This window comes from Alligator sinensis, unplaced genomic scaffold, assembly GCF_000455745.1.
Source record: "Alligator sinensis unplaced genomic scaffold, ASM45574v1 scaffold7_1, whole genome shotgun sequence".
Classification (NCBI taxonomy): Eukaryota; Metazoa; Chordata; order Crocodylia; family Alligatoridae; genus Alligator; species Alligator sinensis.
The window spans coordinates 5,573,489-5,600,059 of NW_005841843.1; the positions used below are offsets into that span (position 1 = coordinate 5,573,489).

General features: G+C 42.4%; 1 protein-coding gene across 2 annotated transcripts in view; it reads right to left on the reverse strand.

Annotated features, from left to right (window-relative positions):
- Positions 1-26,571, reverse strand: part of SLIT3 (slit guidance ligand 3) — a 393,886-nt gene that overhangs the window by 19,245 nt on the left and 348,070 nt on the right. For both annotated transcript variants that reach the window (XM_025205769.1, XM_025205766.1), the window contains 2 exons: positions 17,737-17,977; positions 13,789-13,919 (listed from right to left, as the gene is read on the reverse strand). In XM_025205769.1, coding sequence (XP_025061554.1) covers positions 13,789-13,919; positions 17,737-17,977 — 372 coding nt within the window. The remainder of the gene's footprint in view (positions 1-13,788; positions 13,920-17,736; positions 17,978-26,571) is intronic.

The following is a 26,571-nucleotide window of genomic DNA, read 5'->3' on the forward strand; positions in this document are numbered from 1 at the left end:
CAGCTCCGTTTCCTCCCCTACACCGCAGTCCACACCTCACCGATGGAATAGCCATTGTCTCAGCTCTATCACTATCTGGCCCCTTCTTGTTCTGTCTGGGCCTTCCTTCCTTTGATGCACGCTCCCTCTGGTGCTAGGGCTCTCCCTGGCCCTCTCTGACTCTGTGCCCTCTTCTCCGGGGCCTTATCTATAATGCCGCCCCCGCTCTGGGGCCTTCCCAGTGATGCTACGCCCTCTCTGGTCTCACCACGCCCGCACTGGGGCTTCCCAATAATGCTGCCCTTTCCTGGGGCTCTCCGTGCCCACACTGGGGCTTCTCAATAATGCTGCCCTCTCTGGGGCTCTCTGTGCCCACACTGGGGCTTCTCAATAATGCTGCCCCCACTTTGGGGCTCACTGTGAAACTGCTCCCTCTCTGGGGCTGGGGTCTACGCACCCCAAATGCTGCACCCTCACTGGCGCTGGGGTCCTCACACTCCGCTGTGAGTCCCCTATGAGGCCTCCTCCAACCCCTAATAGCCTCACCCAAACCACCGGTGTTGTAACAACAACAAAACACAAGCCCCTGGGCTGTAACATAAGTTGAAGCCGCGCAGCTAAAACATCAGTCTGACCTACCGGGGAATACTCCTTCCCTCAGCAGTGTCAAAACACTGCTCCTGTAGTCAGGCCTCACCCTTCTTCCCTGAGAGAGTTTCTTCCCCTTGGGCCGCTGGCAGAGAACTGTGTCTGGCCCCAGCCCCTAGGGTTTATAAGGGAGCCAGGCCCTGCCCCCTCTGGTCAGCTGACCTTCTTTGGTTGCCCTGGCAACCCACAGCTGGGCTCCCTTCCTAGCAGTTTCCCCTCTTGAGGAGCAGGGCACCTCAGTGCTCTGTGACACCATTATACCCTATGGCTGGATCTCCGAGGGGGCTCCGAAGCTCTTCGGAAGCTCCGAACCGCTTCGGGAGGCCTAACAAGGCCAGCGCTTTGACCCGGATGTGCTGCTTCAGACCCCAAAGCGTCCAAAGCTTCTCCGGATCTGAAGCTCTGTCCGAAGCCTCACACAGCCTGTCCAAAGCCTCACACAGAAAAGACTTTTCTTTTCTTTTGTTCTGTGCTTTTGAAGGAATCTTCAAAAGCACAGAAGAAGAGTGAGCAAGTAGAAAGTACTATTCAGTGGAACCTATGAGCTCACGACAGACCAGCTCTGGAGGAGAGGTACCAAGCATAAGAGATACAGTTTAGATGCTGCAATGAGGTGTGCTACAGTAGGGGATAAGAGAGTACAGAGAACTCAATTGGTGAGACCTACTTCAACTTCAGCATGAGGGGGGTGATTTAGGGCTAGTGAGTTTCCTTACAGTCCCCCCATCACCTTCCTTAATTCCAATCAGAATTTTCTTCAGCCTACAAGCTACAATAAACAAAACTCCTCGTGGATATAGAAGGAAAATGAATGAATTCCAAATTGTGTTTAAAGCCACTTCTGCAGTAAACTCTCACGCCAGCACTAACATGGTCTGAAACCAAATTAAAAACCACTTTATAGGCAAACATTGCTGTTAATGAAACATAGGATCAGAAAGATAACTGGTGCAAAGACTTATAAAATATCTTAAATTTATGCCCCTGGCCAGTGCAGTATTATTCCAATGTAATCTTCCTTGTACAGTCCAATTTTAAATGAATTTACTGATAGGGCTTCCAATTTGTCCCACATCTTGGCAAATCCACCCATGAAAATCTTTTCTCCCTTGATATCTGAGTTTTCTTTTCTTTTTTCACAGCTCTAGTCCTCTGGACCACCCTAAATAATTCTCTTCTCTCCTTGGTGTTTACCCTTTGAACACTTACAACTGATTACTATATCTCCCTTAATGATCATTTGGCCAAGCCGTGCATATCTAATTTCCACTCTTAATTTGATCCCTGCAGCATGCCTGCCAACAATGAAAGCTATTGTGCTAAAAACATTCTGAGAAGAAAAAAAAACAAAGACTTTTTTATTCCATTGCAATATGCAATTAACATGCTCTTGACCCCTTTCTCCAGATTATTAGTATAGGGCAAATCCATGGCTGGTATAAATTGTCCTTGTTTTCAAGCCAATGAGCTAAAACAATTTACATGAGCCAAGGATCTGCCCCATGAATGTTAGGAAGGCTGGGCCTAGTGCCAGTCTTTGCAGCACCCACTGGCTATATCCCTAGAGTTGGATGCTTTTGTCATACAGAATGAAAAAAAAAAAATAAAAATAAAAAAATCACAAAAATCAAGAAAGAGAGCAGTGTTCATAACCAAGCCAATTTAAAGTAATTTTTCAGGTCACAGCCTGATCCTGCATACCAAATCAAAGAGCTGTTGCTTCTCTAAATAATCTGATGGAACAAACTTGTATGTCATAGCTCTCGCCATTGTGTCCTGATGCCGCCATCAGTGCACTAACAATAGATTGGGTCTTCAGTGGGCATCACGATTGAAAACAGTACCATGACCCAATGTTCTACAGATCTGGAAGTGATGTCTGTATTTCCAAGCCTCCCATAGAGAAAATCTGGATGATCATAGAATTTATAAAATGGGAGCAAGGACAACACAACAGGAAAGCAGCAGAAGGTAAGAACTGAAATTCTGGAAGTAAGACTTCTTACATCTCAGAATCTGCATCCATCACAGGAACAAGCAGAGGGATAGTCTGACATGTACATTTATGATGCAGAACAAATTTCATAGACATTAGGGCTGGAAGGGACCTCGGAAGATCATCGAGTCCAGCCCCCAATGATAGCAGATGGATCTAATGTTTAGTTCTAGTATCAATTCATTGAGAACAGCGCTTGCTTCAGCATTCAGCTCACCATAAGCCTTTGGCCTATTTGACACAAAAAACTAGCAAGTATCTTTACTATCATTCTGAAACAAAGAATTTTTTAAAAAGAGAACAATCCCTCTTCTCTTATGCTCTTGAAAATGAGAAGGGGCATAGCATACACTAGCACTTGCTGGTGGCAGTCACCACTGTTGCTGCTCAAATGTAATTAAAAATGCTTCTTGTTTGAGTGACAGGCAGTAGATGAAGCTGTTCAGCTGAAATTGGAAGCTGGCCATAAGAAAGAGAATTAGTGTCTACTTAGAAACAGATATTCAACCAGGAAATGAGCCAATTTCCACTTTATTTACAGGGAGGCACTATATCCATAGGGACTTACTTCCTTGTTATAAAACTAAAACTCCACCACTATTTGGAGACCCAAAGATTAGCAAATGTCTAACCTACCTTTTAAGAAATTATCAGGTGATCGTGAGAACTAGGCTAGGGACAGAAGATACATATAAAGTGGCATAAGTGATCAGAAACTGGATTAAACCTGTAACAAAACATAAATTCAATGCACATAAACCAGTTTCAAAATGGCTGAAATCAGTTTGAGATAAACCTGGTTGAATGTAGCATCAGACTTAACCAACTGAGGTCAAACTGGTTTATGGAACTTGTGTCCCAGACTCCTTCCTGGTTTAAGTTAAATCAGAGTCCCTCAGCATCCCAGCATGCTCTGCAGCTCTGGGCTCAGTTGGGTTGTTTTTTTTCTAGCCAAGCAGGATTGGCCCCACCCCTCTCCTCACTAGCCGGAGACCTATCACTGCTCCGGCTGGCTGAGAAAGGGGTGGGAAACCCAGCTCCGGAGTGCTTCTGGGTCTGTCTGGCAACGGGTCAGCAGTCCTTGCCAAGCATCCCCAGCCCCAGGGTGTGGGTTTAAAACCTTCCACAATCATACTCGGGCCTGCCTGGGCCTGGCCATGCCCCTTTGCTCAGCTTAGTTTCTCTCTAGCCGAGGGCTTGCTCTAGCATACCCCTGACTTCTGGCCTGAGCCACTGCAGGCATGTGCCTGCATTTCTGGAGTCAAAAGTGAATGTCTATTCACTTGCAAATTGGTTCAATCTATGCAGGTTAGACTAACATGTAAAGATTAAATCAACTCAGGCTCTGGCTTTTTGAATGTCTGTCCTTAGCACTAAAGAGTGGTGACCTTACTGTTACACCATTATTTGTACAATTATTTTTTTAAATAATTGAGTACAGAAATCTAAAATGTCCAGATAAACAAACGTGCTTATGGTTACAGAGGCTGCATAGGCTTAATATAAAAGAAATCTGTATCTATATTTTTGGGCTTGGATTTCTATATGTGCATCTGTGAACATGTAGCTATATCACTCTTTGCTTGTATTTGTGAATATATAACACCAGGCATAAAACATCATAATTCTTAGACATTAATATACAGGAAAAAACATTTAGAGTTGCATATACTAGCTAAAACTTTTGTAAGGGACAGACTCATACTTCCAGTTAAAAGCTACCCATTAGTGATCAAGGAGGTTAGAGAGATATTTTACCTGCATGAAGCTCTCTCTCATAATTGAATCCATGGGGTGATTTAAATGTTCCTCTAAAGATCTGGTATTGCCCACCTGTCTCAACAGACAAGTGGCCTTTCAGAATATTTTGGGTATCTGTACCCTTCTGCAGTAGTCCTGCATGCAACCCTGCCTTGCAACCCACTTCCATTCGACAAATGCCAAATGCAAAAATGAGGCAATTGAAGTCTCTGTAGAGGCATCCCAAGCTGCTGCTTTGGCGCACACAATCTCCAGTATGCTCAGCAGTGGTGGGGGGAGTCTCTCTAGCAACTTCATTCACTGCCCCATTTCCAGGAGTGGCATGTATGAAGCAGAAGCAGCTGGGAGGGACTGTGTTTCTGAGCAGCACATTCAGGAACACTGCAGAAGTTATATAAGTATATCTTTAGAAAACAAGAGAATACCTTTTTAAACAGGGTTAGGTTTCCATATCTCTCTGCCTCTCATATGCTTGCTGAAAATGGAGTTCATAGTGATACTTTGTTTCCAACATGCAGAAGCAGAACTGGCTCCTTAAGGGCTGATTTAAAGTTAATGTTATTCACAGGAACTCACTGGGTGTCAGAAACACTTAGTTCTCCTCTGTTGTGCTTTATGTGGCACCTTCACACTAAGGAGACAGTGAAGTATTATGGATAAAGTGAAGACTGAATTCATGACCTGCTGTGGCATAGAAAGTGTTTATCATATGACAATTATGTCTTGTGTGGCTGTGAAATCCCTCTTATAAACCTTTCAGCTCATCACAGCTCATCCCAGCCCTCCAATCTAAAAAACAGGACAAATAGAGAATTTACCCTCTTATATCAAAGTGGACTTTTCTGCACTTCAATAGCAAGTTCTGCTAATCAGAGATTTGTATTATTGTTTTTAGTTCTATCAGTCACTTGTAAGAACACTTTTGATTTTGGCAATCAGTTTGATATACATTTTTGGCCTCTTTTGACATGAAAAATCTATCAAGTATCTACAAGTGGTCATTCAAGAATAATACTGGCTATAAAAGTATTTTTTTTTTTTTTTTTTTTTATAAGTCTCAAAAAGCGTAGGAAATGCTAAACCTTTTTTCTGTTGAGTAAAATGCCACAGTAGCAAAAGGAAATTGTGGTATTCTGGTTTATAATCAGTTTCTCATTAGTGCATAAGAACAAAATAGAACATATAGTATGTGCCGTTTGTGATGTTGCAGATGGGTCTGCTCACTGCTTTTCCTTGCCGCCCTGCTTCCCCCCACATGACCTGGTATGGCAGGGAGTGGAGGAGCCATGTAGAAAACCTCCTTACTGCTTCTTGCCTACAACCCCCACCCCCCACCCCGCCCCGCCGGGTGGGGGGAGGGGGGTGGAGCTCACACCATTGAGAAATCCCAGCATGGCCCGGCTGTCCCCAGCCATGCTGGGTTGTGCCTGCTGGCTCCGAAGGCCCCAAGGGAGGGAAGCAGGGCGGGAGCTTGAGTCTGCAGCCTGCACCTGCCCTGGGTAGAAATCTAGGGAGCACGGGTCTCCCTTGCTTCTCGGGAGTGCATGCAGCAGTGGGGAACCGGCCCTTTCCACTGCCGGCAGCAGTCTCAGCTTGCACCTGCCCTGGGTACAGATCCCCCTTCCCCCTGGAAGCCACCCTGCCTGAGCCAGCATTAGGGGGGAAGGGGGAGCAGACAGGTGGCTGTGGACCTGGGTCCATAGCCCTGGCAGCTAGGGGCCCCCTCCAGCAGGGCTGGAGGAGCAGGGGATGTGGGCGGGGAGTGAGGGGCACCAGCAGGGCTTGGGGGAAGTGGCTGTGGGAGGTCTTTAATTTTAATCATGGATTTTAGGGGTTTTAGCAGCAAATTTATGATTTTTTATCAGGGGAAACCAGGATCCCTAGTGATCAGAAACCAGTTCAAATCTGTAACATAACAGAAGTTCAGTGCACATAAACTACTTTAAAAATGGCCCAAACTGGTTGAAGATAAACCCGGATGGATATAGTATCAAGCTCAACTGATTTAAATTAAATTGGTTTATTGAATTTCTGTCCCAGATCCCCTCCAGATTCAAGTTAACTTTATAGTCCCCCAACATCCTAAGATGCTTTGACCCTCCTCTGCAAACCCCACCTCCCTTGCAGGGTGGGCAGAGTAGCCTTGGCCCAAGCTGTCTGCTCCAGTAGAGCAGGGAGGTATGCTCAAGCACCATCTGGCTTCTGGCCTGGGCCACTGCAGGTATGTGGCTGCATTTCCAGAATCAAAAGTGAATGTCTGTTTACTTGCTTAATGGTTCAATCTATGCAATTTAGACTAATCTGCAAAGACTGAACTGATTCAGCCTTGTGCTTTTTGACTGTCTGTTCTTAGCTATATTGGCAGAGGACATGTGGGTGCAGGTTGGTGAACCATGTGCTGAAATTGGCTCTTGTTGTATAATTAAGGTGTATTGCTAGGGAGGAGAGAAACATCCTGGGATTCAGAAGACCCTGGTTCTATTCCTGGATTTTAAATCACCTGCTGAGTGACCACAGGAAAGTCACTCTACTGCTCCATGCCTCTGTTTCTCCATTTATTCTCCCAAATGGGTATAACAATACTAACCTCTTTTGTAAAGGGATTTTAGACTTACTGATGAAAGTGCTATGCAAGTGCTAGTTGTTATGATCTAATATAATATTCAATATGCTCAGTGAGGTTAGGAGTAAAACCATAGTACACTAACATGGAGCTTCTGGATCTATTCTAGAAGGTGCTACTGTTTTTAAGTGTTCAAATACTATAATGATGAATGTGAGCTAGATGTGATATGTGATAAAACACAAGTTCATTAAAGTATACATTCTTACTACAGCTGTTTGAGGGCTTTGTATGCAAAACTTCCATATGCTCTAACAAGATTTTCCCTATACATCCCCAGACACCCTTAGGGACAAGATAATACATACAAAGCTTCAGTTCAATTCTTCTGAATGACATGAAATCACATATTTAATTCCTAGCCCTACCGGTAAACATTACATGATTTAAGGATTTAAATGGTAGCTAGGTATTTAAAAGTTACAAGAGCAACCACACATGCACATACACAAAATCAAAGAGAGCTAGTCTTCTGTCTGATAAGATTTCAGTCACTTGTTTTTAACATCCCATTCAAATGTATTCACAAAGAAGTGCGGAGACATTTATTCAGGCAAGTAATAATTTGCCCATTCTTTGCTTTGGCTCATGCAAGATGTATAAGTACATTCAAATTTTACCACATTTACTGTGCAGGTCAGAGATTAATGCCAGTTGCTTTCATTATATTTGATGCAAAATCTCAAAGGGGGGCTGAAAAAAAATGAGAGCGCACAGTAGAGAGAACAAAATGAATTGCAAATACTCATAACTTGAGGATTTGCTGATGTCTCATAGAAATCTCTGAAAAACAGTGTATTTAGAGACCATTCAGCAGCATCAAGTAGAAATCCCAATAGGAACAAACACAGCACAAGCTGCAGGGTATAAAGGTATTAAAAGAAAAACAAACCAATCGTACACTGAACTGTCTGCAATGAGACTTTGGTAAATGCTGTATTTGACAAGGCTTAATAATGATTCTAATGATAATTGATACTTTGTACTCCTACAGCACGTTTCTTTGAGGAACTAAATGCATTAATGAAATAAGCCTAATAAACCTCTGGGAGGCAAAGAAGCATTATTTCCATTTATAGACAAACACTCACAGGGTACAGGGATATGATTAAATGGAAATCTTGTCTCTAATCCTCTCCTCTGAACGTAGAAGTTCCTATGTGCAGAGGAAGGAAGAATTCATACAGGCTAGGGACAGAAGTTACACATAAACCAGTGTAAGTGATCAGAAACTGGTTTAAATTTGTAGCAGAACAGAAGGTCCGTGCACATAAACCACTTTCAAAATGACCAAAACTGTTTTAAGATAAACCTGGTTGGATGCAGTATCAGACTTAATTGATTTAAGTGAAACCAGTTTATATAACTTCTGTCCCAGATCCCTTCCTGGTTCAAGTTAATTCACAGTCCCCCAACATCCCAGCATGCTTTGCAGCCCTGGGCTATGCTGCCTGCTCCAGGGGAGCAGGGACTGCCTCGCCCCTCTGCTCCTTAGTCTGCTCCTTGTCTACGTTCATCAGTCCATAGGGACAAGGAGCAGGAGAACAGCCCCCCCAGCTAGGGTCTAGACAGCATGTGGGGGGAGGGAAAGCCCCTGTGGTGCTGGCTTTTCAAACCCTGGAAGCCCTCTCCCTTCCCAGCTCCTCATTGCTTCAGTGGCTGCCACAGGAGGGAGGGAGAAGAAGTCCTCCAAGCCAGGTGCCTGTCTGAGCAGCCCAGCATGGGGGCACTGGGAGCTCCTGCCTTGGTGGGGATTCCTCCCATCCTGGCCCAGGGTCCCGAGGGGAAGTCTTTCCCTTTCCAACCCCTTGCCTTAGCTGTGACGAGTCTCAGGGATAGCCCAGGGAGTGGAAGGAAATTCCTCTGCTCCCTTGCATTAGTTTTGCCTCATCTCACAGCAGCTTTGCCAAAATCAGCTGCAGAGGAACAGGAGAATTTATCTTCACTCCCTGGGCTATCCTTGAGACTTGCAGCAGGTAAGGCAAAAGGCTGGGGAGGGGAAGACTTCCCCACAGCTCCCTCGGGCTTCTTAGGGCTGAGGGACCCTGGGCTGGGGTGGGGGAAAGCCCAAGGCAGCGGCTCCCTGGTGCCCCCATGTTGGGCTCCATAGGCAGGCACCTGGCCCGATAAACTTCTTCTCCCTCCCCCATGTGGCAGCGGCTGAAGCAATCATCAGCTGGGAAGGGGGAAGGGGGGATTCCTCTCAGCTCCCCAGGGCTTCCTGGGCTGGGGAACCCAGGTTGGGGGAAAGCTCTTGAGGGGGAGGTTCCCCCAAGGTGGGCAACCCATGCAAGGGACTCCTTAACCTCCTGTGGGGGGACAACAGGGGGTTGGAGAGACTTGGCTGGGCTGGGAAATGGCCAGCAGGCTGGGAGACATGCTCTAGCACCCTCCTGTCTACTGGTCTGGGTCAGTGCAGGCCTCTTCCTGCCTTTCTCAATTGGAAACTGAATGTCAGCTTAGTTGGTTATCAGTTCAACATACGCATCTTAGAGGAAGCTGCCTAGATTGAATCAATTCAGCCTCAGACTTCTGACTGTCTGTACTTAGCCATAGGGGACAGTACATTTATCATCACTTGGGGTCTTAAAATTGGGATTGGATATCCATCTAAAAGATTTGTTCTAATTTAATCACCAATGATTATGCTCCAATATTATTCTCTAACATAGTAGGGACGGGAATTTCTTGCATTGCAGAAATTACAGGTTTATATTTTCTAGCCAACGTCATGCAGGTTGTTGGACTACTATATGGATCCTATATGGTCTTAAAAACCTTTTGGCAGACTGACCAAGAAAGAAAATTCTGCTTCCATACACATACCCTTAGCAATAATTAAAGGGGAGAGAAGAAACAAACAGGAATGTCTCCACACAAAACGTGTCTTGGGGAAGATATTGAAGTTCAGGTAGCTTTTAATATGCCATTTGGAAGCAATCACCTCTTATAATAGGGTAGTCAGGTTTTCTAGAAAAAGGCCAGTTTTGATTTAAAGTTTTCATATATTAACTCCCATCCATAACCTGGTGATAAATGGCAATGCACTTTGTGTAATCTCTTACAATGGATATTTGCTGAATTTTATCAGACTTTATGCTTAGTGCTCAAGAAAACATTAATTCAAACTTTGACCTTTCCATCCAAAACATAATGCCAAAGTAGAGAAATTTAAAGTAAATCAGAATGAACAGCTGATTAATCTTGGATGTCTCCTGGCTGCAGTTCTACTCCCAACAAATCCAGTAAAATGAGCAAAAGAAGATCCCATTGCCCCAACCTAAGCAGACACTGAGCAAGCAAGATGAGTTACTTTCACCTGGCCTGCTAGCAATCTGGTATCATTTCATGTCATTGTGTTTGATTACTCTTCCAGAATAACACCACGCAAGACACCCATCATCTGAAAACTTAAAAATTGATGATGTTCAAACCTATAGAGAAATCTGCATTTTTATTTTTCTAAATGCTGCTTAAAGGATGCAACCTGTTCCTGGCATTATACTAACAAGGTGGGAATTAACTTTGTGACATTACCCAGCCTGCTCTCTACATCCATCCTCCTAGCTCTAGCACTCAATAACATCATTATTAGCAAGAGGGTTGGTTTAATGATCCAAAGACCAGGCTTGTAATACACTCCCTGAAGCATAAGGTACAAAAATCAGGCAAAATCCGTCCAGCTTATTATACTGAAGTATAAAAACTAACCCCGGCTGGATATTAAGGCCGTATGGCACCTGGAGGTATTGCAGAAACATTTTTGTGACCTCTGAAAGTTAAGGTCTCATTTGATCCCTATAGAACATTAAACATGTTAGCCATGTTATCATGTTTATTTCATCACTTTTCAATATTCTCTATAAATCTTCCAAGTCATGTTCACTCTCCTAGCTAGACCCTCCTACAGAACCACAGATGAAAAGACTGCTTGTGACCTGTTGCATCCCATTCACTGAGGATCTAGAAGCAGCCAGTGCAGACCCAGTGCTCACAGATTATAACAGAAGCCAGCCCAGTAAAAGCTGGATGTGCAGTCTCTGCCAGTGTGGTTTGGATTGAAAAGCTCCTGTCAGTATTTATAGCTTTTCCATGTTCCAGAAAATACTCTTAAAAAAGAGCAGCAGTAAAAGCACCCCTAATCTTTGCGAGGGTAAAATTCCAGGGGATCCCCCTAAAAAGCAGCAACTCTTGATTGTGCCAGTGGAAAAGAATCTGGATTTTCATGTTTAGACAAGCACCTCAAAGCCAGATAAAACACTTGTGCTGTTGCAGTAGGATTGTTCAAGGGCTTTAGCTATCCAACTGAGGAGCAGGAGCAGGAGCAGAGAGATGCATGGCATCATTGAGACTGATACTGGAATGCTACATGCAAGTCTGGCATCAACATTTTAAGAGAATGACGATAGTGCAGAAAATGGCCATGAAAATAATTTTAAAATCACAGAAAAATGGATAGTTTAAGGAGTTCAATCCGAGTAGTTTATAAAAAAAAAGACTGAGTGGTGCTTAATTATAGTTAAAGGTAAATTCATGGGAGAAGATACAAGGTACTAAAGAGGTTAGCAAAGAAAGACAGCAGTGGCTGGAAGCTGAAGCCAGATAAAGTCAAGTGAGAAATTAAGCACTGGAACACATTATCCAAGGAAGGGGTGGATTCATGATATCTCAAGGGCTTCAGATTAAGGCTGGATACCTTTCTAGAGATACGTTTTATCCATCCTCAAGTTACTGGGCTCAATATCAGAGCAGCAGAGTGAAATATAATGGCTGGTAATACAGAAGGGATCAGAATAGAGATGTACTTGCCTTTTCTGGCCTAAAACTTCTGGACAAGGAACGGTTTTCCCTTACTCCTTGGCCCTGACCCTTAAGGAAAACAAGCTTTTTAATCCATTTAGAAGTCCCTTTTTGACATTCTTTAGCTGCAGTTTTTTTTAAATCAGCCTAATCTTTTCCCATCAAGCTTCATGCTAATCCTATTCTGCTATCTTCCTTAAACTAATAAAAGATTAGGGTGACATTTCAGAAAGGGCATCGTATTAAACAGCAGCTTTCCCATCTCAACAGATCACACAGCACAAAATGTAGTGAGCAGGCCATTAATCTTATGGTAATGAGGTGTCATTCTGAATGGAGACCTCCTCCTTGATCAATATGAAGGGCACAGGAATAATGAGGACACTGATGCTTGCCATTCCAGGCAACTTCGCCAGAAGGTAGCAGATCCATAAAGCACTCTGCTGTCGGAAGCAGCTCCTGTCACAGCATCATTCTGCCACTGACAATTGAGAGCAGGCACCCACTCAGATCTGTCACCTGGTGTGCTGCCTGCAGATAATGAGCCTTCCCCCATGTTCTAATTAGTGGCATAAAACTGTTTAACAACTTTGGCTTTGCTCTAACATGGAATCAATTAGGATTAGCAGTTGAATAAAGAATGCATTTTCCCGCCTACCCCACTAAGACTGCATCACTGTTGAAGATCACTAACAAAGCTCTTTCTTCCTTCCTGGGTAGATGCACCAGCACAGATCTAAACACTGCTCTTCTTGTTCCAACACACGGCTGGCTGATGACATTTCGTCACTCAGCTAGCCTTCACACTACAAGAACACCAAGCAGCCTACTGATTTTTCTTCTTCTGTTACATATATCACAGTGCCTTAAATGGAAGTAAGAGCAGCTACCAACAAAGCCATGGTGCAACTACCTTGTTTCTGAGAGGCTAGAATCCCAGAGTATTAAGAAATCTTTTAGGAAAAAAGTTTGAAGAACATCCTGTTTCCATGTATATATCATATCTTTATGCTTGCTGTGATAGTGCACTGTCTCTTTAGGAACAAGTACGTAGAATAAGGCCCTGATCCTGTAAGAATACTCATGCAATCAAATAGTAGCACTTACATGGCACTCCACTGAAATCATCAGGGCTATGTCTGGATACAGTGTTACCCCTACAGGGAACACCTTGGAGAGAGTAAGGCTTTGAACATGACCAGAGTAAAGTCAGTCTGGGGCAGGCTCTGGTGAGGTTAAGATTTGCAGACTGTGCAGTGAGGAACCTAAATAAAGGCAACCCACTCTGGACATGGATTATATTTTCTCTTCTGTGGCTAACAAGGTACAAACTTGTGTCCTTGGAGTCTCTGCAATTCCAAACCTCCGGCTATTGTGAATAACAGAGTCATCTAGCCCTATTGTTTACCTCTAGTATCTGTGGTGGTGTTAACGCTGGCATCACTGCTTACAAAAATATTCTGCCCCCCACCCCTGCAAAGTCCATTCTTTTCTTCCCATTTCAAAAGAATGCAGTCCTGTAAATACTAGCATTACATTCAACTGCTCTCACTCTCAGGATTGTTGTGTTCACTGTCAAAATCAATGGGAGGAAACCAGTTAAAATAGGCACCTACAAAGCCAGCACTTAACAAGAACTAATTCACTACAATATCTGAGAAATCTGAGTATTTATTTCTTCACACTTACAATGGGGCATAACTTCAATAGCTCCAACACCCCTGGGTGGTAACTTATGGACAATACTGGCTGCTTTGTTATAGTGATGTATGCATCCTAATCTTGCATCAGCACAGTTAAAGCAATCCTGGCTCATTAAATAATAGTTGACAATATTTGTCAATCAAAATGAGATTCTTCCTTGGGAAGAAGGAAGGGTGTATGTGTGTGTGCGTGCATGTGTCCCCCCTTCACTTTTCATAGAAAATCCTACCTTTCCATCTTTGAGGGCAACACATCTTGTAATAATATAGGCATTTACCTGTATACTGTGGTAGGTGGAGAGTTCACTGTGTCATAGATAAGCCTCACATGTCCTTGGTATAACTCCAAAGCCAAAGGATCATTGTCACCTTTGTATAATAAGATGCCATTGTCTTTATCTGTTGCCACCTGTAAAACATCAACAGTCAACTTAAGCTGCTTAAGAGTTAATTAAATCATTTATTTAGACCAACAGTACTACTGATATTATAGGCACTAGAGGAGAACTGGCAATGCAAATTCCTCCCCTTAGCTAAAGTGGTAGTTCCTTTTCCATATTTATTTTGTCTGTGGTCTCTGTCTTAAGTTATTGTAAAGGAGAGTAATGCAGATACTAAGTACAAGTTAATACTGATAGTAATGCAGATTCTGGGTTCTGGTTAGGACTCACCAAACTCAGCAGACAAGCAAGAGTTTTTGGTCATCAAAGTGTGGTGAATATTGCAAATCTCCATTCATATTGTAATTAATGCATTTGCATTTTCTGAGCATTAGTTTAGTATCCTAGAAAAGGGGGGCTCACTAGAGCAAATGTTCCTGGGCTGTGAATTTTAATCCTTTCACCTTCAAATATTAATGGGAACTGAAGTTAAAACCCAAGTGTAAAGACCTCATCACTTACCACAGATTGTATGATTAACTGTAATCTACTGGCTTTGTGCAAAAGTGTAAAGGAGGTGTCATTTAGTAGGTGGCCCCACACAAATCCCACAACCACTAGATAAGGCATCTTTTTTTTAGTTCAAGTGGCAGCGAGCTGGTTCTTAGGACCCAAAGGGCCATAATTCTAGTTCCAGTTGAATTAGTTTTCTTGCATTTCTGTGAATACTTTTTTGTCATTTATTAGTAACTCCTGTTCATTACAAAATCACTACTAAATAACAGCTTGAATGGCAGTTGTTAGAAGTCAGTAAATGGAATTTATCAAAATTAGCAAAAACAAAACACAAGAAAATTGTGATTTGTTTATAGACATTCTGTGAACAGGGAAAGAAGAAGTGTACTTAACAGATGACACTTTATTAGTTATTCACTAAACTCTAGTTATGACCAGGGATCCTGATTTTCTTTTTTAACCCCCCCTTCCCCCTCAATTTTTGGTTAAAAAAGTAACCCAAAATCCACATTTTTCTGTGGTTAAAATGAAACACCACTAATACATAGATATATATAGTGCTGTTTCATTTTAAAATCATGGAAAAATGTGGATTTTGGGTTACTTATTTGAATCCCCAAATTGAGGATTTTTTTTTATTGGAGAAAACTAGGATCCCTGGTCATGACCAATATTACTTGCAATTCAGAAGTCAACACAGAGTATAACTCCAGTATAACAGTATAACTCCAGTTGCTCCAACTTTAGCAACCTTAAAAATGCAAAGAGGCTAAACTCCATAAGGGAGTTGGTCTGTTGGTCACCTCATACCTGTCTATGAGGTGCCCCTTATAAGAGAGTGTAGAAAACAACAGATACTATGAAAAAAACCATATCTAGGGTTAATTTGTAACAAACATTTCAAAGGCTTTTAAATGGCACTCAAGTGGCAAGATAGAACAGCTACATGTTTTAATTAATTTTTTGCTTAAAACACTTCCTTGGCCCTTAAGAAAGAGCCAGTTTAATTTTCTTATGATTCGTTCTTAATTGGAAGCTCCCTTTTGAATGGTCACTGTAGCATTCTATTTTCACTTTATTGGCAATTCATTGCCAGATACAGAAACAAAATTTAGTATGAAAAATAAAATGTGAGAACACATGGCCATGTGCTCTTTGTAATAGGCAGGCTTGGCCTTCAAATTAGTGCCAGTTAAAATTTACCTCTTTCATTTTACTTAAATAGAAAATGTCAAGTTTTCAGGTCTAAACTTGACCTATGGTACAGTGGGGCCACTGAGAATGTCTGACCTTTCAGTGTATTGCAGAGACTCTGATGATTTGAAATACAAGGACATTTAGAAGAAAAATGGAAAGTTCAGTATGTACATGGAATGGAGTCATGATTCATAAAAAACTATATTCAGACTTGGTTTCTACATTATTACATCATAATAAAATAGTAATTATTCTTGGAAGCAAATAATACAAAGAAAGGCATGTAATATTTATATCTATATATATCTATTTTCAACTAGTCAAATCTCTAGGATAGAAGACCTTTGGATAAGGATACATCTTTAAGGTATACACCAAATTTTGATCTCAATTGTTTTGTTTGAAATACATTTGCTTGTGACGGATGACTTTAGTTTAAAAAGATGGTGGCGATATTGGCTTTGATTAAAAAAAAACAAAAAAAAACAACAAAAAACTGTTAAAAGTTAGCAAAAAGAATTGCACTAATTTCAGTGGGCTTCTGACTGAACCCATTAGTAGTTTTGGTAATACTCTTCATGAATAGATGTGTGTGTCTTTTTTGGCAGAGGTAACTATTCAAAACCTTTTAAAAACATCTAAGTAAGCCTTTAAAATTTATTCTTTCGAGTCTTTTCCTCGGGTATTTTGATTACATTGAATTTAGGCTCTAACAAATAGGCTTGGAACATTATTTCCAATTCCAAAACATTTGCTTTTTAAATTGAGAAAATTAAGTAAAATTAAGGAAGAATAATGTGAGATGAGGTACTTCCTTGCTCTCATACCCTCACTGGGTGTGTCTACACAAGACATTTATTGTGGAGTTGACCAATTAGCTCTGCATTAAATGTCAGTATCCACATATGCACTGCTATTAAACTAAACTCCTCCATAGGATAGTACTGACAGACACAAGTACTATCCTACAGCAGAATTATTTACTCAGCTGCAATGACATGTGGATGCTGATGGGCTAGCTGGGGCATGAAGATGCATAAGTGTGGGGGCTGTCTATCAGCTAGCCCTACACTGTAGGCCCTTCACAGCATACGAAGCCAGGGTGGAGCAGCTCAATGTGTTGCATTCCTGGGCGCATGTGCCAATGGGGTGCCTGGAAGCAATACACTTTTATTTAGTTTAGTTAGCCACATTAACTGCATGTGTAGACATACCCACTGATTCCTTTACATCTATGCTTTTACAGTGTAAAGCTGGCTTAAAAGTAGTTCAGATCCACAATTGCTGGTGTGTGTGTATGTGTGTATACATATACATATACATATACACATATACATATACATATACACATACATATATATATATATATATAAATAAAAGACAGAAATGATGTAGATCAATTCTGTTTCTCTCTTCTGTTAGGTAGAGGCTATTTAAAAATATCAGGTTGTCCCCTCACTTACTTATGGCCAGTAGAAAATTATTATGATAAATTCAAGGGATATGTGAATATTTTAATCTTCTTATTGTGATTTCAAATAACTTCCAAACTGCATTAATCTAATATTGCACTTAGTGGTTCCAATCCAAAGCATCTGTGATTCAGCAAATACAAATAGTGCAAAAACACATAGTAACCATAATGTTAATTTTTCATAGTCTTTGAAATGCATAAAATAAATTAAATTCCAGTGAACCAAGTAATCACTTGACTAAAATCTCCTTCTATCTAAGTGAACATGTATGGTAAATGAGCAATCCATGTGATTTCTGGAAAAGCTGTTTAGAGCAGCATCTTTTTACAAACACTGTCCTTTGATATCAAGCATTCATTTATGCAGGATGAAAGGCTATCCCATAAATCAGCAGCAACACAGGGAAACTTGCTGATATCTCTGTTTAAACTGCCAATAATATTTTGTGGTGCATATCTCGGGGGATAAAAGAGCAGGGAATTTGGTAGGGGAGGTCACACAAGTAACATTGTTGTCAGAGCAGCAGTTAGGACCAAATATGTTCAATGATCATTACCTAAGTCAATAAATCCATGGAATGAAAAGCATCAAATGGTTATTTCTTGGAAGGACCCTGGGAAGGACACTACACTGGTAGTGCCTATCCTGTGTGACTTACCTGGAGGGAGATGTTTGCCTGAGGACGGATTTTGGCTGATGGCAGCTCAACGTAGGAATCTTTCCCAACAAAATTGACGGTGATGAGTTTTTCACACTTCTGGCCAGCAAAACCAGCCAGGCAGCGGCAGACTGGCTCATTGTGCACAACAATGCACTGAGCCCCATTCTGGCATTCATAGTTATCACAAGGGCTGGTCTGCAGCAGAACCATCGGTGGAGGATTCTCACAGAAGAGTCCACTTTAATGGGAAAAGAAAGAAAAAGCACCTGCGATAATCTCCATCCCATAGCACACGGGAAGCATTTTCAAGACCTGAGATTCAAGCATTTGTACAGTATTCTGAGTCCCTGAGATTTGCACACTGGATGGCATTGTGACCCCCTGTACTTCAAATTACATGTATGAAAATAAAGTAACTTATTACAGTGTGGGCATGAATCAAAGCTCCCAAACTGATTTTCCACCCTCCATACACACAGACACACATGTTCCTTACTTAAAATTTCAAATCTAAACTTTGGGCCTTGATGACATGTCACCAAAGCAGATGATAGGTGGCAAAAATGTGTTTCTATGTTTTTTTCTTTTTTAAAGGTCTCCTTGGTCTTACTGCATATGTAAGAAATCCAAAAGAGGTTTCCTCTCTCTTGGGGTATGACTATTTTCTGAAGCATACCAAGATTAATACACTGACATCATGCTGCTTCCTGGGTAGCTACCCAATGTTGCCATTTCTAACAGCAGCAGGAACATCAGATCACGGTTTAGATGAGCTTCTGGTTATGTCATCGAATTGAACGAGCTCAGTGAAAAGTAAGGTCTGTGATAGTTAGAGATGGCTCAAAACCAAAAAGCCAGATCTGGGCACTCATGAAGGGTGAGGTTAGCGGATGTTCAGGTCCAGACCTATACTCTGTGGCTGACACTTAGCTGTTTAATAGCTCAAGCAAAACCATTAACACAGGAACTTTGAGGACTGGGCCACATCTCCAAGCACTGGCTGTGGTTCACCTTTCTGTGTTGGTTTTCTGATTCATACAATCAGAAATATTTCTAGACTATTTGCCTTCTATAGCAGGTCAGGATGATGAAACTTTACTGATACGTGCTAAATAATAGAGGAAGAAAAAACATTAAAAATGCAGTGATCTTTCAGTGTGATGTTACTTGATCAACTAATTTGTATAAAGTAAACTGGAAACCCTGCCCAGTATATCCACTGGGCTCAAATGATCCAGGAGTGTTGTGAGGCTGCCACATTAGCAGGCAATCTTGCTAATCCCACAGAGAGGTTCAAGGCAGAAAAGCCCATCAGTGCACCTGCTGTATGCCACAGAGTTTCTAATTATGGTAGCTTTCCAAAACCAACAAAACCTTTTTGTGCTAATGAGTGTAGCAAAGTTCTGTGATCATTTGGAACCACCGGAGCTTGCAAATAACAAAGGAAATGATGAAGAATCGTTGCTCAGTGCATACAGAATGTAAACAAGGCTTTGCTGTGCTGTGCACTGTGTTTTCAGAGCTGCTCTATGCTCCAGTTATCTGAGAGTCTGTACTGTGCTCATCACCATGGTATCAAAGGCCCTTTTGATAAGAGGGTTGTGGCAGACGCATATGCTCACACAAAGTGCTATAATGCCCACCAGAGTCCTGGAGCCTTCAAATTCCACCTGCCCTGCTGGGAATTTCCTGATCTGGAGAGAACATTCCACTGAATAACAGAGCTCTTTAAAAATACACTCCTTTCCTGCAAGCAGGTGAAACTTGCAGGCTCCAGGGCTTTGTGTAGACAACCTCTCTAAAATTAGAACAGAATTGTAAGCCCTTTACCAAGCAGTAACTGTTGCCAACCCTGAAGGTGGAAACAGATGTAACCTTTGTGCCACCATAAAAATTTTCAGGGTGGTGCAAAGTGAAAGCAAACAGACATCCAAACCTTCTGTTGCACCACAAGTGCTCAAATTTGTGTCCAAGAGAGAAGGTAGAAATAAACTGGGCCACTTTATTGCAGCCCACCTCAGTTTGTTTATGGTGAGAGAGCACAGGCAGTGTAAAGCTGCCTTTAGGCTCCAGCTGTCCCTGGGCAGGGGCCCCATGGGCTTTAGGGGTCTGGTCCTGCACACCTTGGGAATTCCCTCAAGTTTGGGACTGCCTATCTTGATGTCCCTGCTTACCCAGATGCATGTCTCCAGTGGAAGTCAGGGCTTTGGAGAGTACCTGCAAGCAAGAGTTCCCCATTTGCAGACATGTGCTCCATACATCAGTGCTATATGTGGTAAAATCCCTCTACAAGGGATTTCTCTTGGTATGCCTGCACGCACGGAGGGGCAGCCTATGCCCCACGCTGCTCCTGGAAATGCGTGCTAACAAGATATGTATTCCTGGCAGCCTCCTGAGGCACACACTGCAAATGTGGATGGAATTTCCCCACCTCTGTGCTTGCAAGAGTATGGAGGAAATTTCCTGCAGGGGATTCCTCTGCTCCCTGACATAGGGGGCATATCTGCAAGCTGGGGTATCCCCCCCACTTGTAGACACACCTCAAGTTGGGATTCAATAACCAGAGATGCCTGTAGGGCTAGGGACAGACATTCAAAAAGCCTAAGCCTGAATTGATTCAATCTTTGCAGGTTAGTCTAACCTCCAAAGCTTGAACTGATTTGGAGGAGGATAGACATTACCTTTTCATTCCAGAAATGCAGGCACATGTCTGTAGTGGCTTGGGTTAGAAGCTAGGGGGTGCTAGTGCAGCCCTCCCTTTCCTTCCACAATGCTGAGGTGTGTGTGGAGGGGGAGGGCGCAGCCAGGCCCCAGCGGGATGCTCTGAGTAGGAAGGGATTCTCAGCCCCCCTCCTGAGCAGCCCAGCAGACAGTTGATAACACACTGTTTATCACTCCTAACTCAGTATTTATCCGCCCATTAAGAAAACAAACAGCCTCTCTCATTAATTCAAGCTCTTCTTAAACAATTTTTTCCAAGGAAGGAGTAGAAGGATATTACCAGCTACCTGTTGTTTAGCTCCAAAAAGCCCTAAGCTGACACTGTCCTGTTTGCCTTTGTCCCATCTCCAACAGTATAGACCATAGCCAGCATGTGGTATGCTACCTAATGCTGAGAGGGGGGGCAGTGATCCCTGCTTCAGCAAGGAGTGGTGAGGGGGAGGGGTGGGCAAGAGGAAGTCAGGCAGATGCCACTGTATGTGAAGTCTCTGCCAGAGCTTCAGCCAGGGAGTAGAGGGCAGGGGCCAGCCTAGCTCTCTGGAACAGAGAGCTCTGCCCAGCCCAGAGAGCATGCTGGGATGCTGAGGGACTCTGATTTAACTTAAACCAGGAAGGGGTCTGGGACAGATATTGCATAAACCAGTTTGACCCAAATCAGTTAAGTCTGATACTACATTCAACCAGCTTTATCTCAAACTGGTTTCAGCCATTTTCAAACTGGTTTATGTGCACTGAACATCTGTTCTGTTACAGGATTAAAACAGTTTCTGATCACTTAAACTGGTTTGTGTGTAATGTCTGTCCCTAACCTAGATGTCCTTGGAATCGCATTCTATTTATGACGTCTGTTTGCAGCCTGGGAGTTACATGGGCTATTATAGCAACAATTCCAGCTTAGCCATAGATATCAGAAACTAGGTTTTTTGGGACAAAATTTAGCAAGGACCCTGTGGGTACCAATTCATGGTAGGGAACTTAAAAGTTAGCAAATTTCTGGTAAGAACCAACTGGCAACTCTTGGTACTATATAAGAGAGCTGTTAATATCCCAGAAAATGTCGATATTCCAAATCCTGAATCCACCAGAACTGATGGATTGACTCTGAATTTAGATCATGTTTGTGAATAGAATTGGTACCTTATACAAGGAAGAGAGAGTAAAGTATACATATTATTTACATTTGGATTCTTTTGAACCTAATTCTACAATGCTTCTGCTTTCATATCAGACCTCAGAGTTACAGATGCAAAGAAGTTCTTGGCTTCCCTTCTCCCACCTTTTTTCTTGGGAAGGTGTACAGTGCTACAGGAAGGAAGCAGCTGGGCTCAGACCTTCTGCATGAGGTATCTGGTAGGACCTCATGACTGTCCTCTGCTATACAGATGCACATTTTTTATATACACTGAATTTGTAAAGTATGAGAAGCATCCACAAAGTTTGCTCATTAACTCTTCCCCAGATACACAGGCTGGCTCTGCCTATAGGGATCTGGCCATGGCAGGCAGAAATCTGTTACACCGAATTGTGCAGTGCCAGGCAGGGAAAGGGCAGCAAAATTTTGTTTCACAGGCCTGGGCTATAGTGCTCAGTTCACCTCTGCCTACTTTATGTCTGTCACCCCTGGGAATTGCTTTGTTCCAAAGCTTAGCATTATGTAAAATCAAAATATACTAATGTGAATAAACATTCTTCCTTCCTTCACAGCCAGCATCAAACTCTGTGCTTCTCAGGCCAAACTGCATTTCAACACTTTTCTTATTGTATTACCAAATACTTCCTTCATTTACCACATAAACTCAGCAGTGTTACACACCCAGACTCCATATTTCCACAGCAGTGATGTCTCACAGTGAGTACTTCCACGAAGCAATGTAGAGGAAAGTAACTGTAATTAGGAATCTATTGCTTTCCCATTTCTATGAGCTGCTGTGTTGTGTACTGCAGTGGTCACAATCATATGCTGCTAATAATGTAACATGGGGCTCCGAGAGGAATGCTCCCCCACAGTTTACAGTAAACCTCCTCTACCAGAAGAAAATGATTTTGCTGAGAAACTGGCCAACTTACTATTTTTCCCATTTAAACAAATACATCTCACAACCATAATCTAGGAACCTGCATTGCTAAGCAATCACTACACACTACTTCATCACATTCTGCTACTGAGGAATATACCGAGTACATGGATAATACACAGGAGGGTTCAGCCGTCATCAGTTGTAATGAGAAAGTCCAGCTATTGCTTCCTGGGGTACTGTCCTTGAGGAAACAGTTGTATCACCTCCACTAGTCCGTCACCTCCACTAAAAGGTAAAATTGTTTTTGCAAACATTCCTGATGAGCTAAAAAAAGTTCTGTCGCAAATACAGTTTAGACAGATATGGGAAGGAACTCATGTTCATCATTGGAGCAGCAGAGTTTCCCAGTGAACTCTTTAAGTCCTCAGAAGCCTTCTCCCTTACTTCACTGGGCAGTCACATTATTTTCAACAATAAAATCATTTGGGGGGCACTTTCCCAAACAACAAAAGGAACAAAATTATAACAGTTTTACTGGAAGTTAACTTAGGTACACTGGCAGCCAATTTTTGTTAGTTATTAGAGTAGCTAATACCCCTAGATACAAAGGCTTGACTGATTACCAGCATGCTTGTCAGATGTAGCTATTTAGCTGATGAAAACTGAAGCATTCATTAAAAGCAGAATTTAACACCAGCCTCTATAACTGCTAGCCAGACATTAGAGTGTACTAGTCCAGTTATGGCAGTTTTCTATCCAAGGACTGGTTACATTATCATGTGATTTCTGTCACAAATTGAGATCTTTGTATTTGACTGGTGACTTGTTCTGTGAGGTAAGGCAGAATTAAGGGCCCAAACAAACACATGGCATATTTACACTTATAAAATTTATATTGGGTCATACACTGATGTAAATTATATAAAAGAAGACATACATGAAGCTAGCTGCTCACACCACAATTACAGAGCCTCGTCGCTGGGGGATGGAAGGTGGGGAGCAGATAATAGCCTGAGTTTCCCACACCAAACAGCTACTCTGGAATAGCTGTGGACACATGGCTCCCTACACCAGCATACTTTACATTAGCAAAATGTAACCCCTTATTTTCCTAGGTTGATTCTACACTAGAATTCAAGTGAATTAGATGTATGTACAGGTTTATGGCATCTGCCTGCTCCTGGCTTATACTAACGTGAACTCATCATGTGTTCAAGCCCTCCAACTCTAGGCATGGTTGAGTCAGCAGGCAGCAATCTCTGATAACCCAATGTCAGCTGCAACCAGCTCTTTAAATACCTAATGCTCTCCTACACATAAATGGCAGAAAGTGACACTAGTATCCTAGCCCTTAATCCATATCTGATTTAGTGTTAGTCATTTTTGTTTTGTCTGCAAAGACCAATTAAAGCTGTTGTTATAGAAACATTTTTATGTTCATTTACAAAAATATCACCTACATGACAGAAGCCTTCACTAACAAAGAGCAGGGGCTGTAGGAAGTTGATTTGCCTCTGGTTGGTATTAGTCTAAAAGATTTCTAAAGAGCTCTAATGACAACATCTCGACATGAAATCTTGTGAATTTTACCCCCTGCAATGCCATTCCATTCACTGGCTAGTTCCATGAGAGACAGCTGTTCAACTACTAGCATCTAAAAGTTACATTACCCACAAGGGTTTATCAGGAGCTTTTTGTACACCCAACAATCAGAAGTCAGGGTCTGGCTTTGCTTGTGTGAACTGCCTGGGTCCACAGGGTTGGATTCAACAAGATTGTATAATCCTTTTTTATTTAAATAATCACTATTGAGTTTCCTGCAGCAAAATATCACAACAGGGAGCCCTGAAACATCACACAATGGAGAAATAAAATAGCATGTTTTATATGGAGCTCAACAGTCTTAATATATGCTTCCCCTCTAAAGCAACATTTATCAGAACAACACTGCTGTTAGGTAGATTGCTAAAGGGAAGGTTTGACAAGTCAGGTTTTACCCAATAGGGGTTCACAAATTGTAGAAACAGAGTTCACATAGGGGGTAAACAAATTGTATCTTGGACAGAAAACACACAGAAAAAATATTTCAGGGAGAAAAGTATGTCAAGTATTTGAAGAAGCTTGCTTGAAGTGCTGCATGTAGAACAATAATAAATTAGCAAAGAATAGCTAATCCTGGAATTAAATGATTGGTGTGTATGTGTACTACAGTCCTCCACTAAATGGAATCAATGGTGCTTAATTTTGCATCTGAGGCTTATCTTGGTACCAGCTAGTGTAGGCTCCCTGAGCAGGAGAAAAAGGGTTTTAACCTTCTTGTTACTGTGCTGCTTCAAGTGTTCTTGATAGAGAAAAACTGCTAGGTGGCCATCCATTTATTAGAACAGCATAGCTTTGAAATTCTTCAGAAGTTGTTCTGGCAACTCTGGTTGGAAACATTTCCTGAGAGTTAGCCAAACGTGTCTTTGCTTGGTTTCATCTCATACCTCCTAGTTATATTCCTGAGGCCATCACAAATGTTCTCTTCTGCTCATCAATATGTACTTACATCTCAAGTACTTGCAAAGTTATTTTCTCCTCTTAGTAGTCTAATGCCTGAGGCATGTATCACTGCACATCTTGTAAATGCACAGGAGTTGATTCTACATGTCTGCACATCACAGATCTGAACTCTGTTCCTCACCAGGTTTGCAATTACAATCTTAACAAAAAAAAAAACAAACAAACAAACAAAAAAAAAAAAATCAGAATTCCCATCAGAACAGTGTTTTTGAAAAGTATAAAAGGCCAGAGTTACGAGAGGAATAATAATCTTATCATTTTTGTTAGCAGAATTTTAATTCTATTTTGAACAAGACCAGGAACTGGTCTATATGGACAGCAAGAACAGACCAGCTCTGAGAAGTCCAGGGCCTCTGGCTTCATGTGAGAGTGCTGGGATGAGAACCAGTTAGGGATCACCGTAATATAGAAACCAGTAGGATGTTGACTAAAACCATCAAATTTACTTCAGGTCATTTTGTATCTACATCTCAAAGAAATCTCTAACATCTATATGAAAAATCTCAGAGGCCTATTGATAAAAGACACCTATGGGCCCATCTACATACACAGGTAAAGGTACAATGAGAGCTAATGTGTGATCCACATAATCAAGCCTCCTGCCATACCACACATGCATGGATTGTGGGATTGTGCATTAAAGCCCATCGTGCTGTATTGCCAGGGCAGGGGTAAACTGAAATTACAATCCCAGGCTCCCCCTACACCAGCTCCTGCTGCTGCAAGCCCCATAGCTAACATGGAGGCACAGCAGAGACAGCACCAGGAACGCTGCCGCTGTTGTGAGCCTTATCAGCTGCAGGGCTCGTAGCTGGGGCAGCGTCCCCGCTACCATTGCTGCAAGCTTTGTGGGGTGCAGGGCTTTCAGTGGGGCCAACGTTCTCCCCACTGCCTCTGCTGTGAGCCCTGCACCTTGCAAGGCTCATAGTGATGGCAGCATTTTCCCCGCTGCCCCTGCTGCAAGCCCTGCAGCTGCCAGTGTTGCCCCACTGCAAACCCCACAGCTGATGAGGCTCATGCTAAGGGCAGCACCAGAAACACTGCCACCACTGGAAGCCTTGTCAGCTGTGGGGTTAGCAGTGGATGATGTACCCCTGTGGCTGGGAGCCCCTTAGTTGGTGGGGCTCCCAGCAACAGGGCAGTACCTGGCCACATGTTCAACTAATGGCATGATTAGAACAAACTACAAAGTTACTACACATTCTTGTGGGATAAATTTGTAGCTTATTACTTGTTTTATCATGTCATTAGATAGTTGAACATGTAGCTGGGTCACAACTTAAGGTGTGTGTAGCAGGCTCCAGGTTTTGGGATGTAGCAGGCTGTGTGTACCAGAGAATTCAACCTAGCTGTAGGTGGTAAGCAGGTGGTGGCTGCTGTCACGAGTCAGGGTCCCAGGGTCCCTGTGCCAGCTCCACCCCGAGGGTGCCTTCTTGTCTCACCTGCTGTGCCTTGATGGTAAAATTATAAATAGGGAAGCTGCCCATAGGCCTTTTCATGGCTCCGGTCCTCGTGAACCCCCACCAGTCAT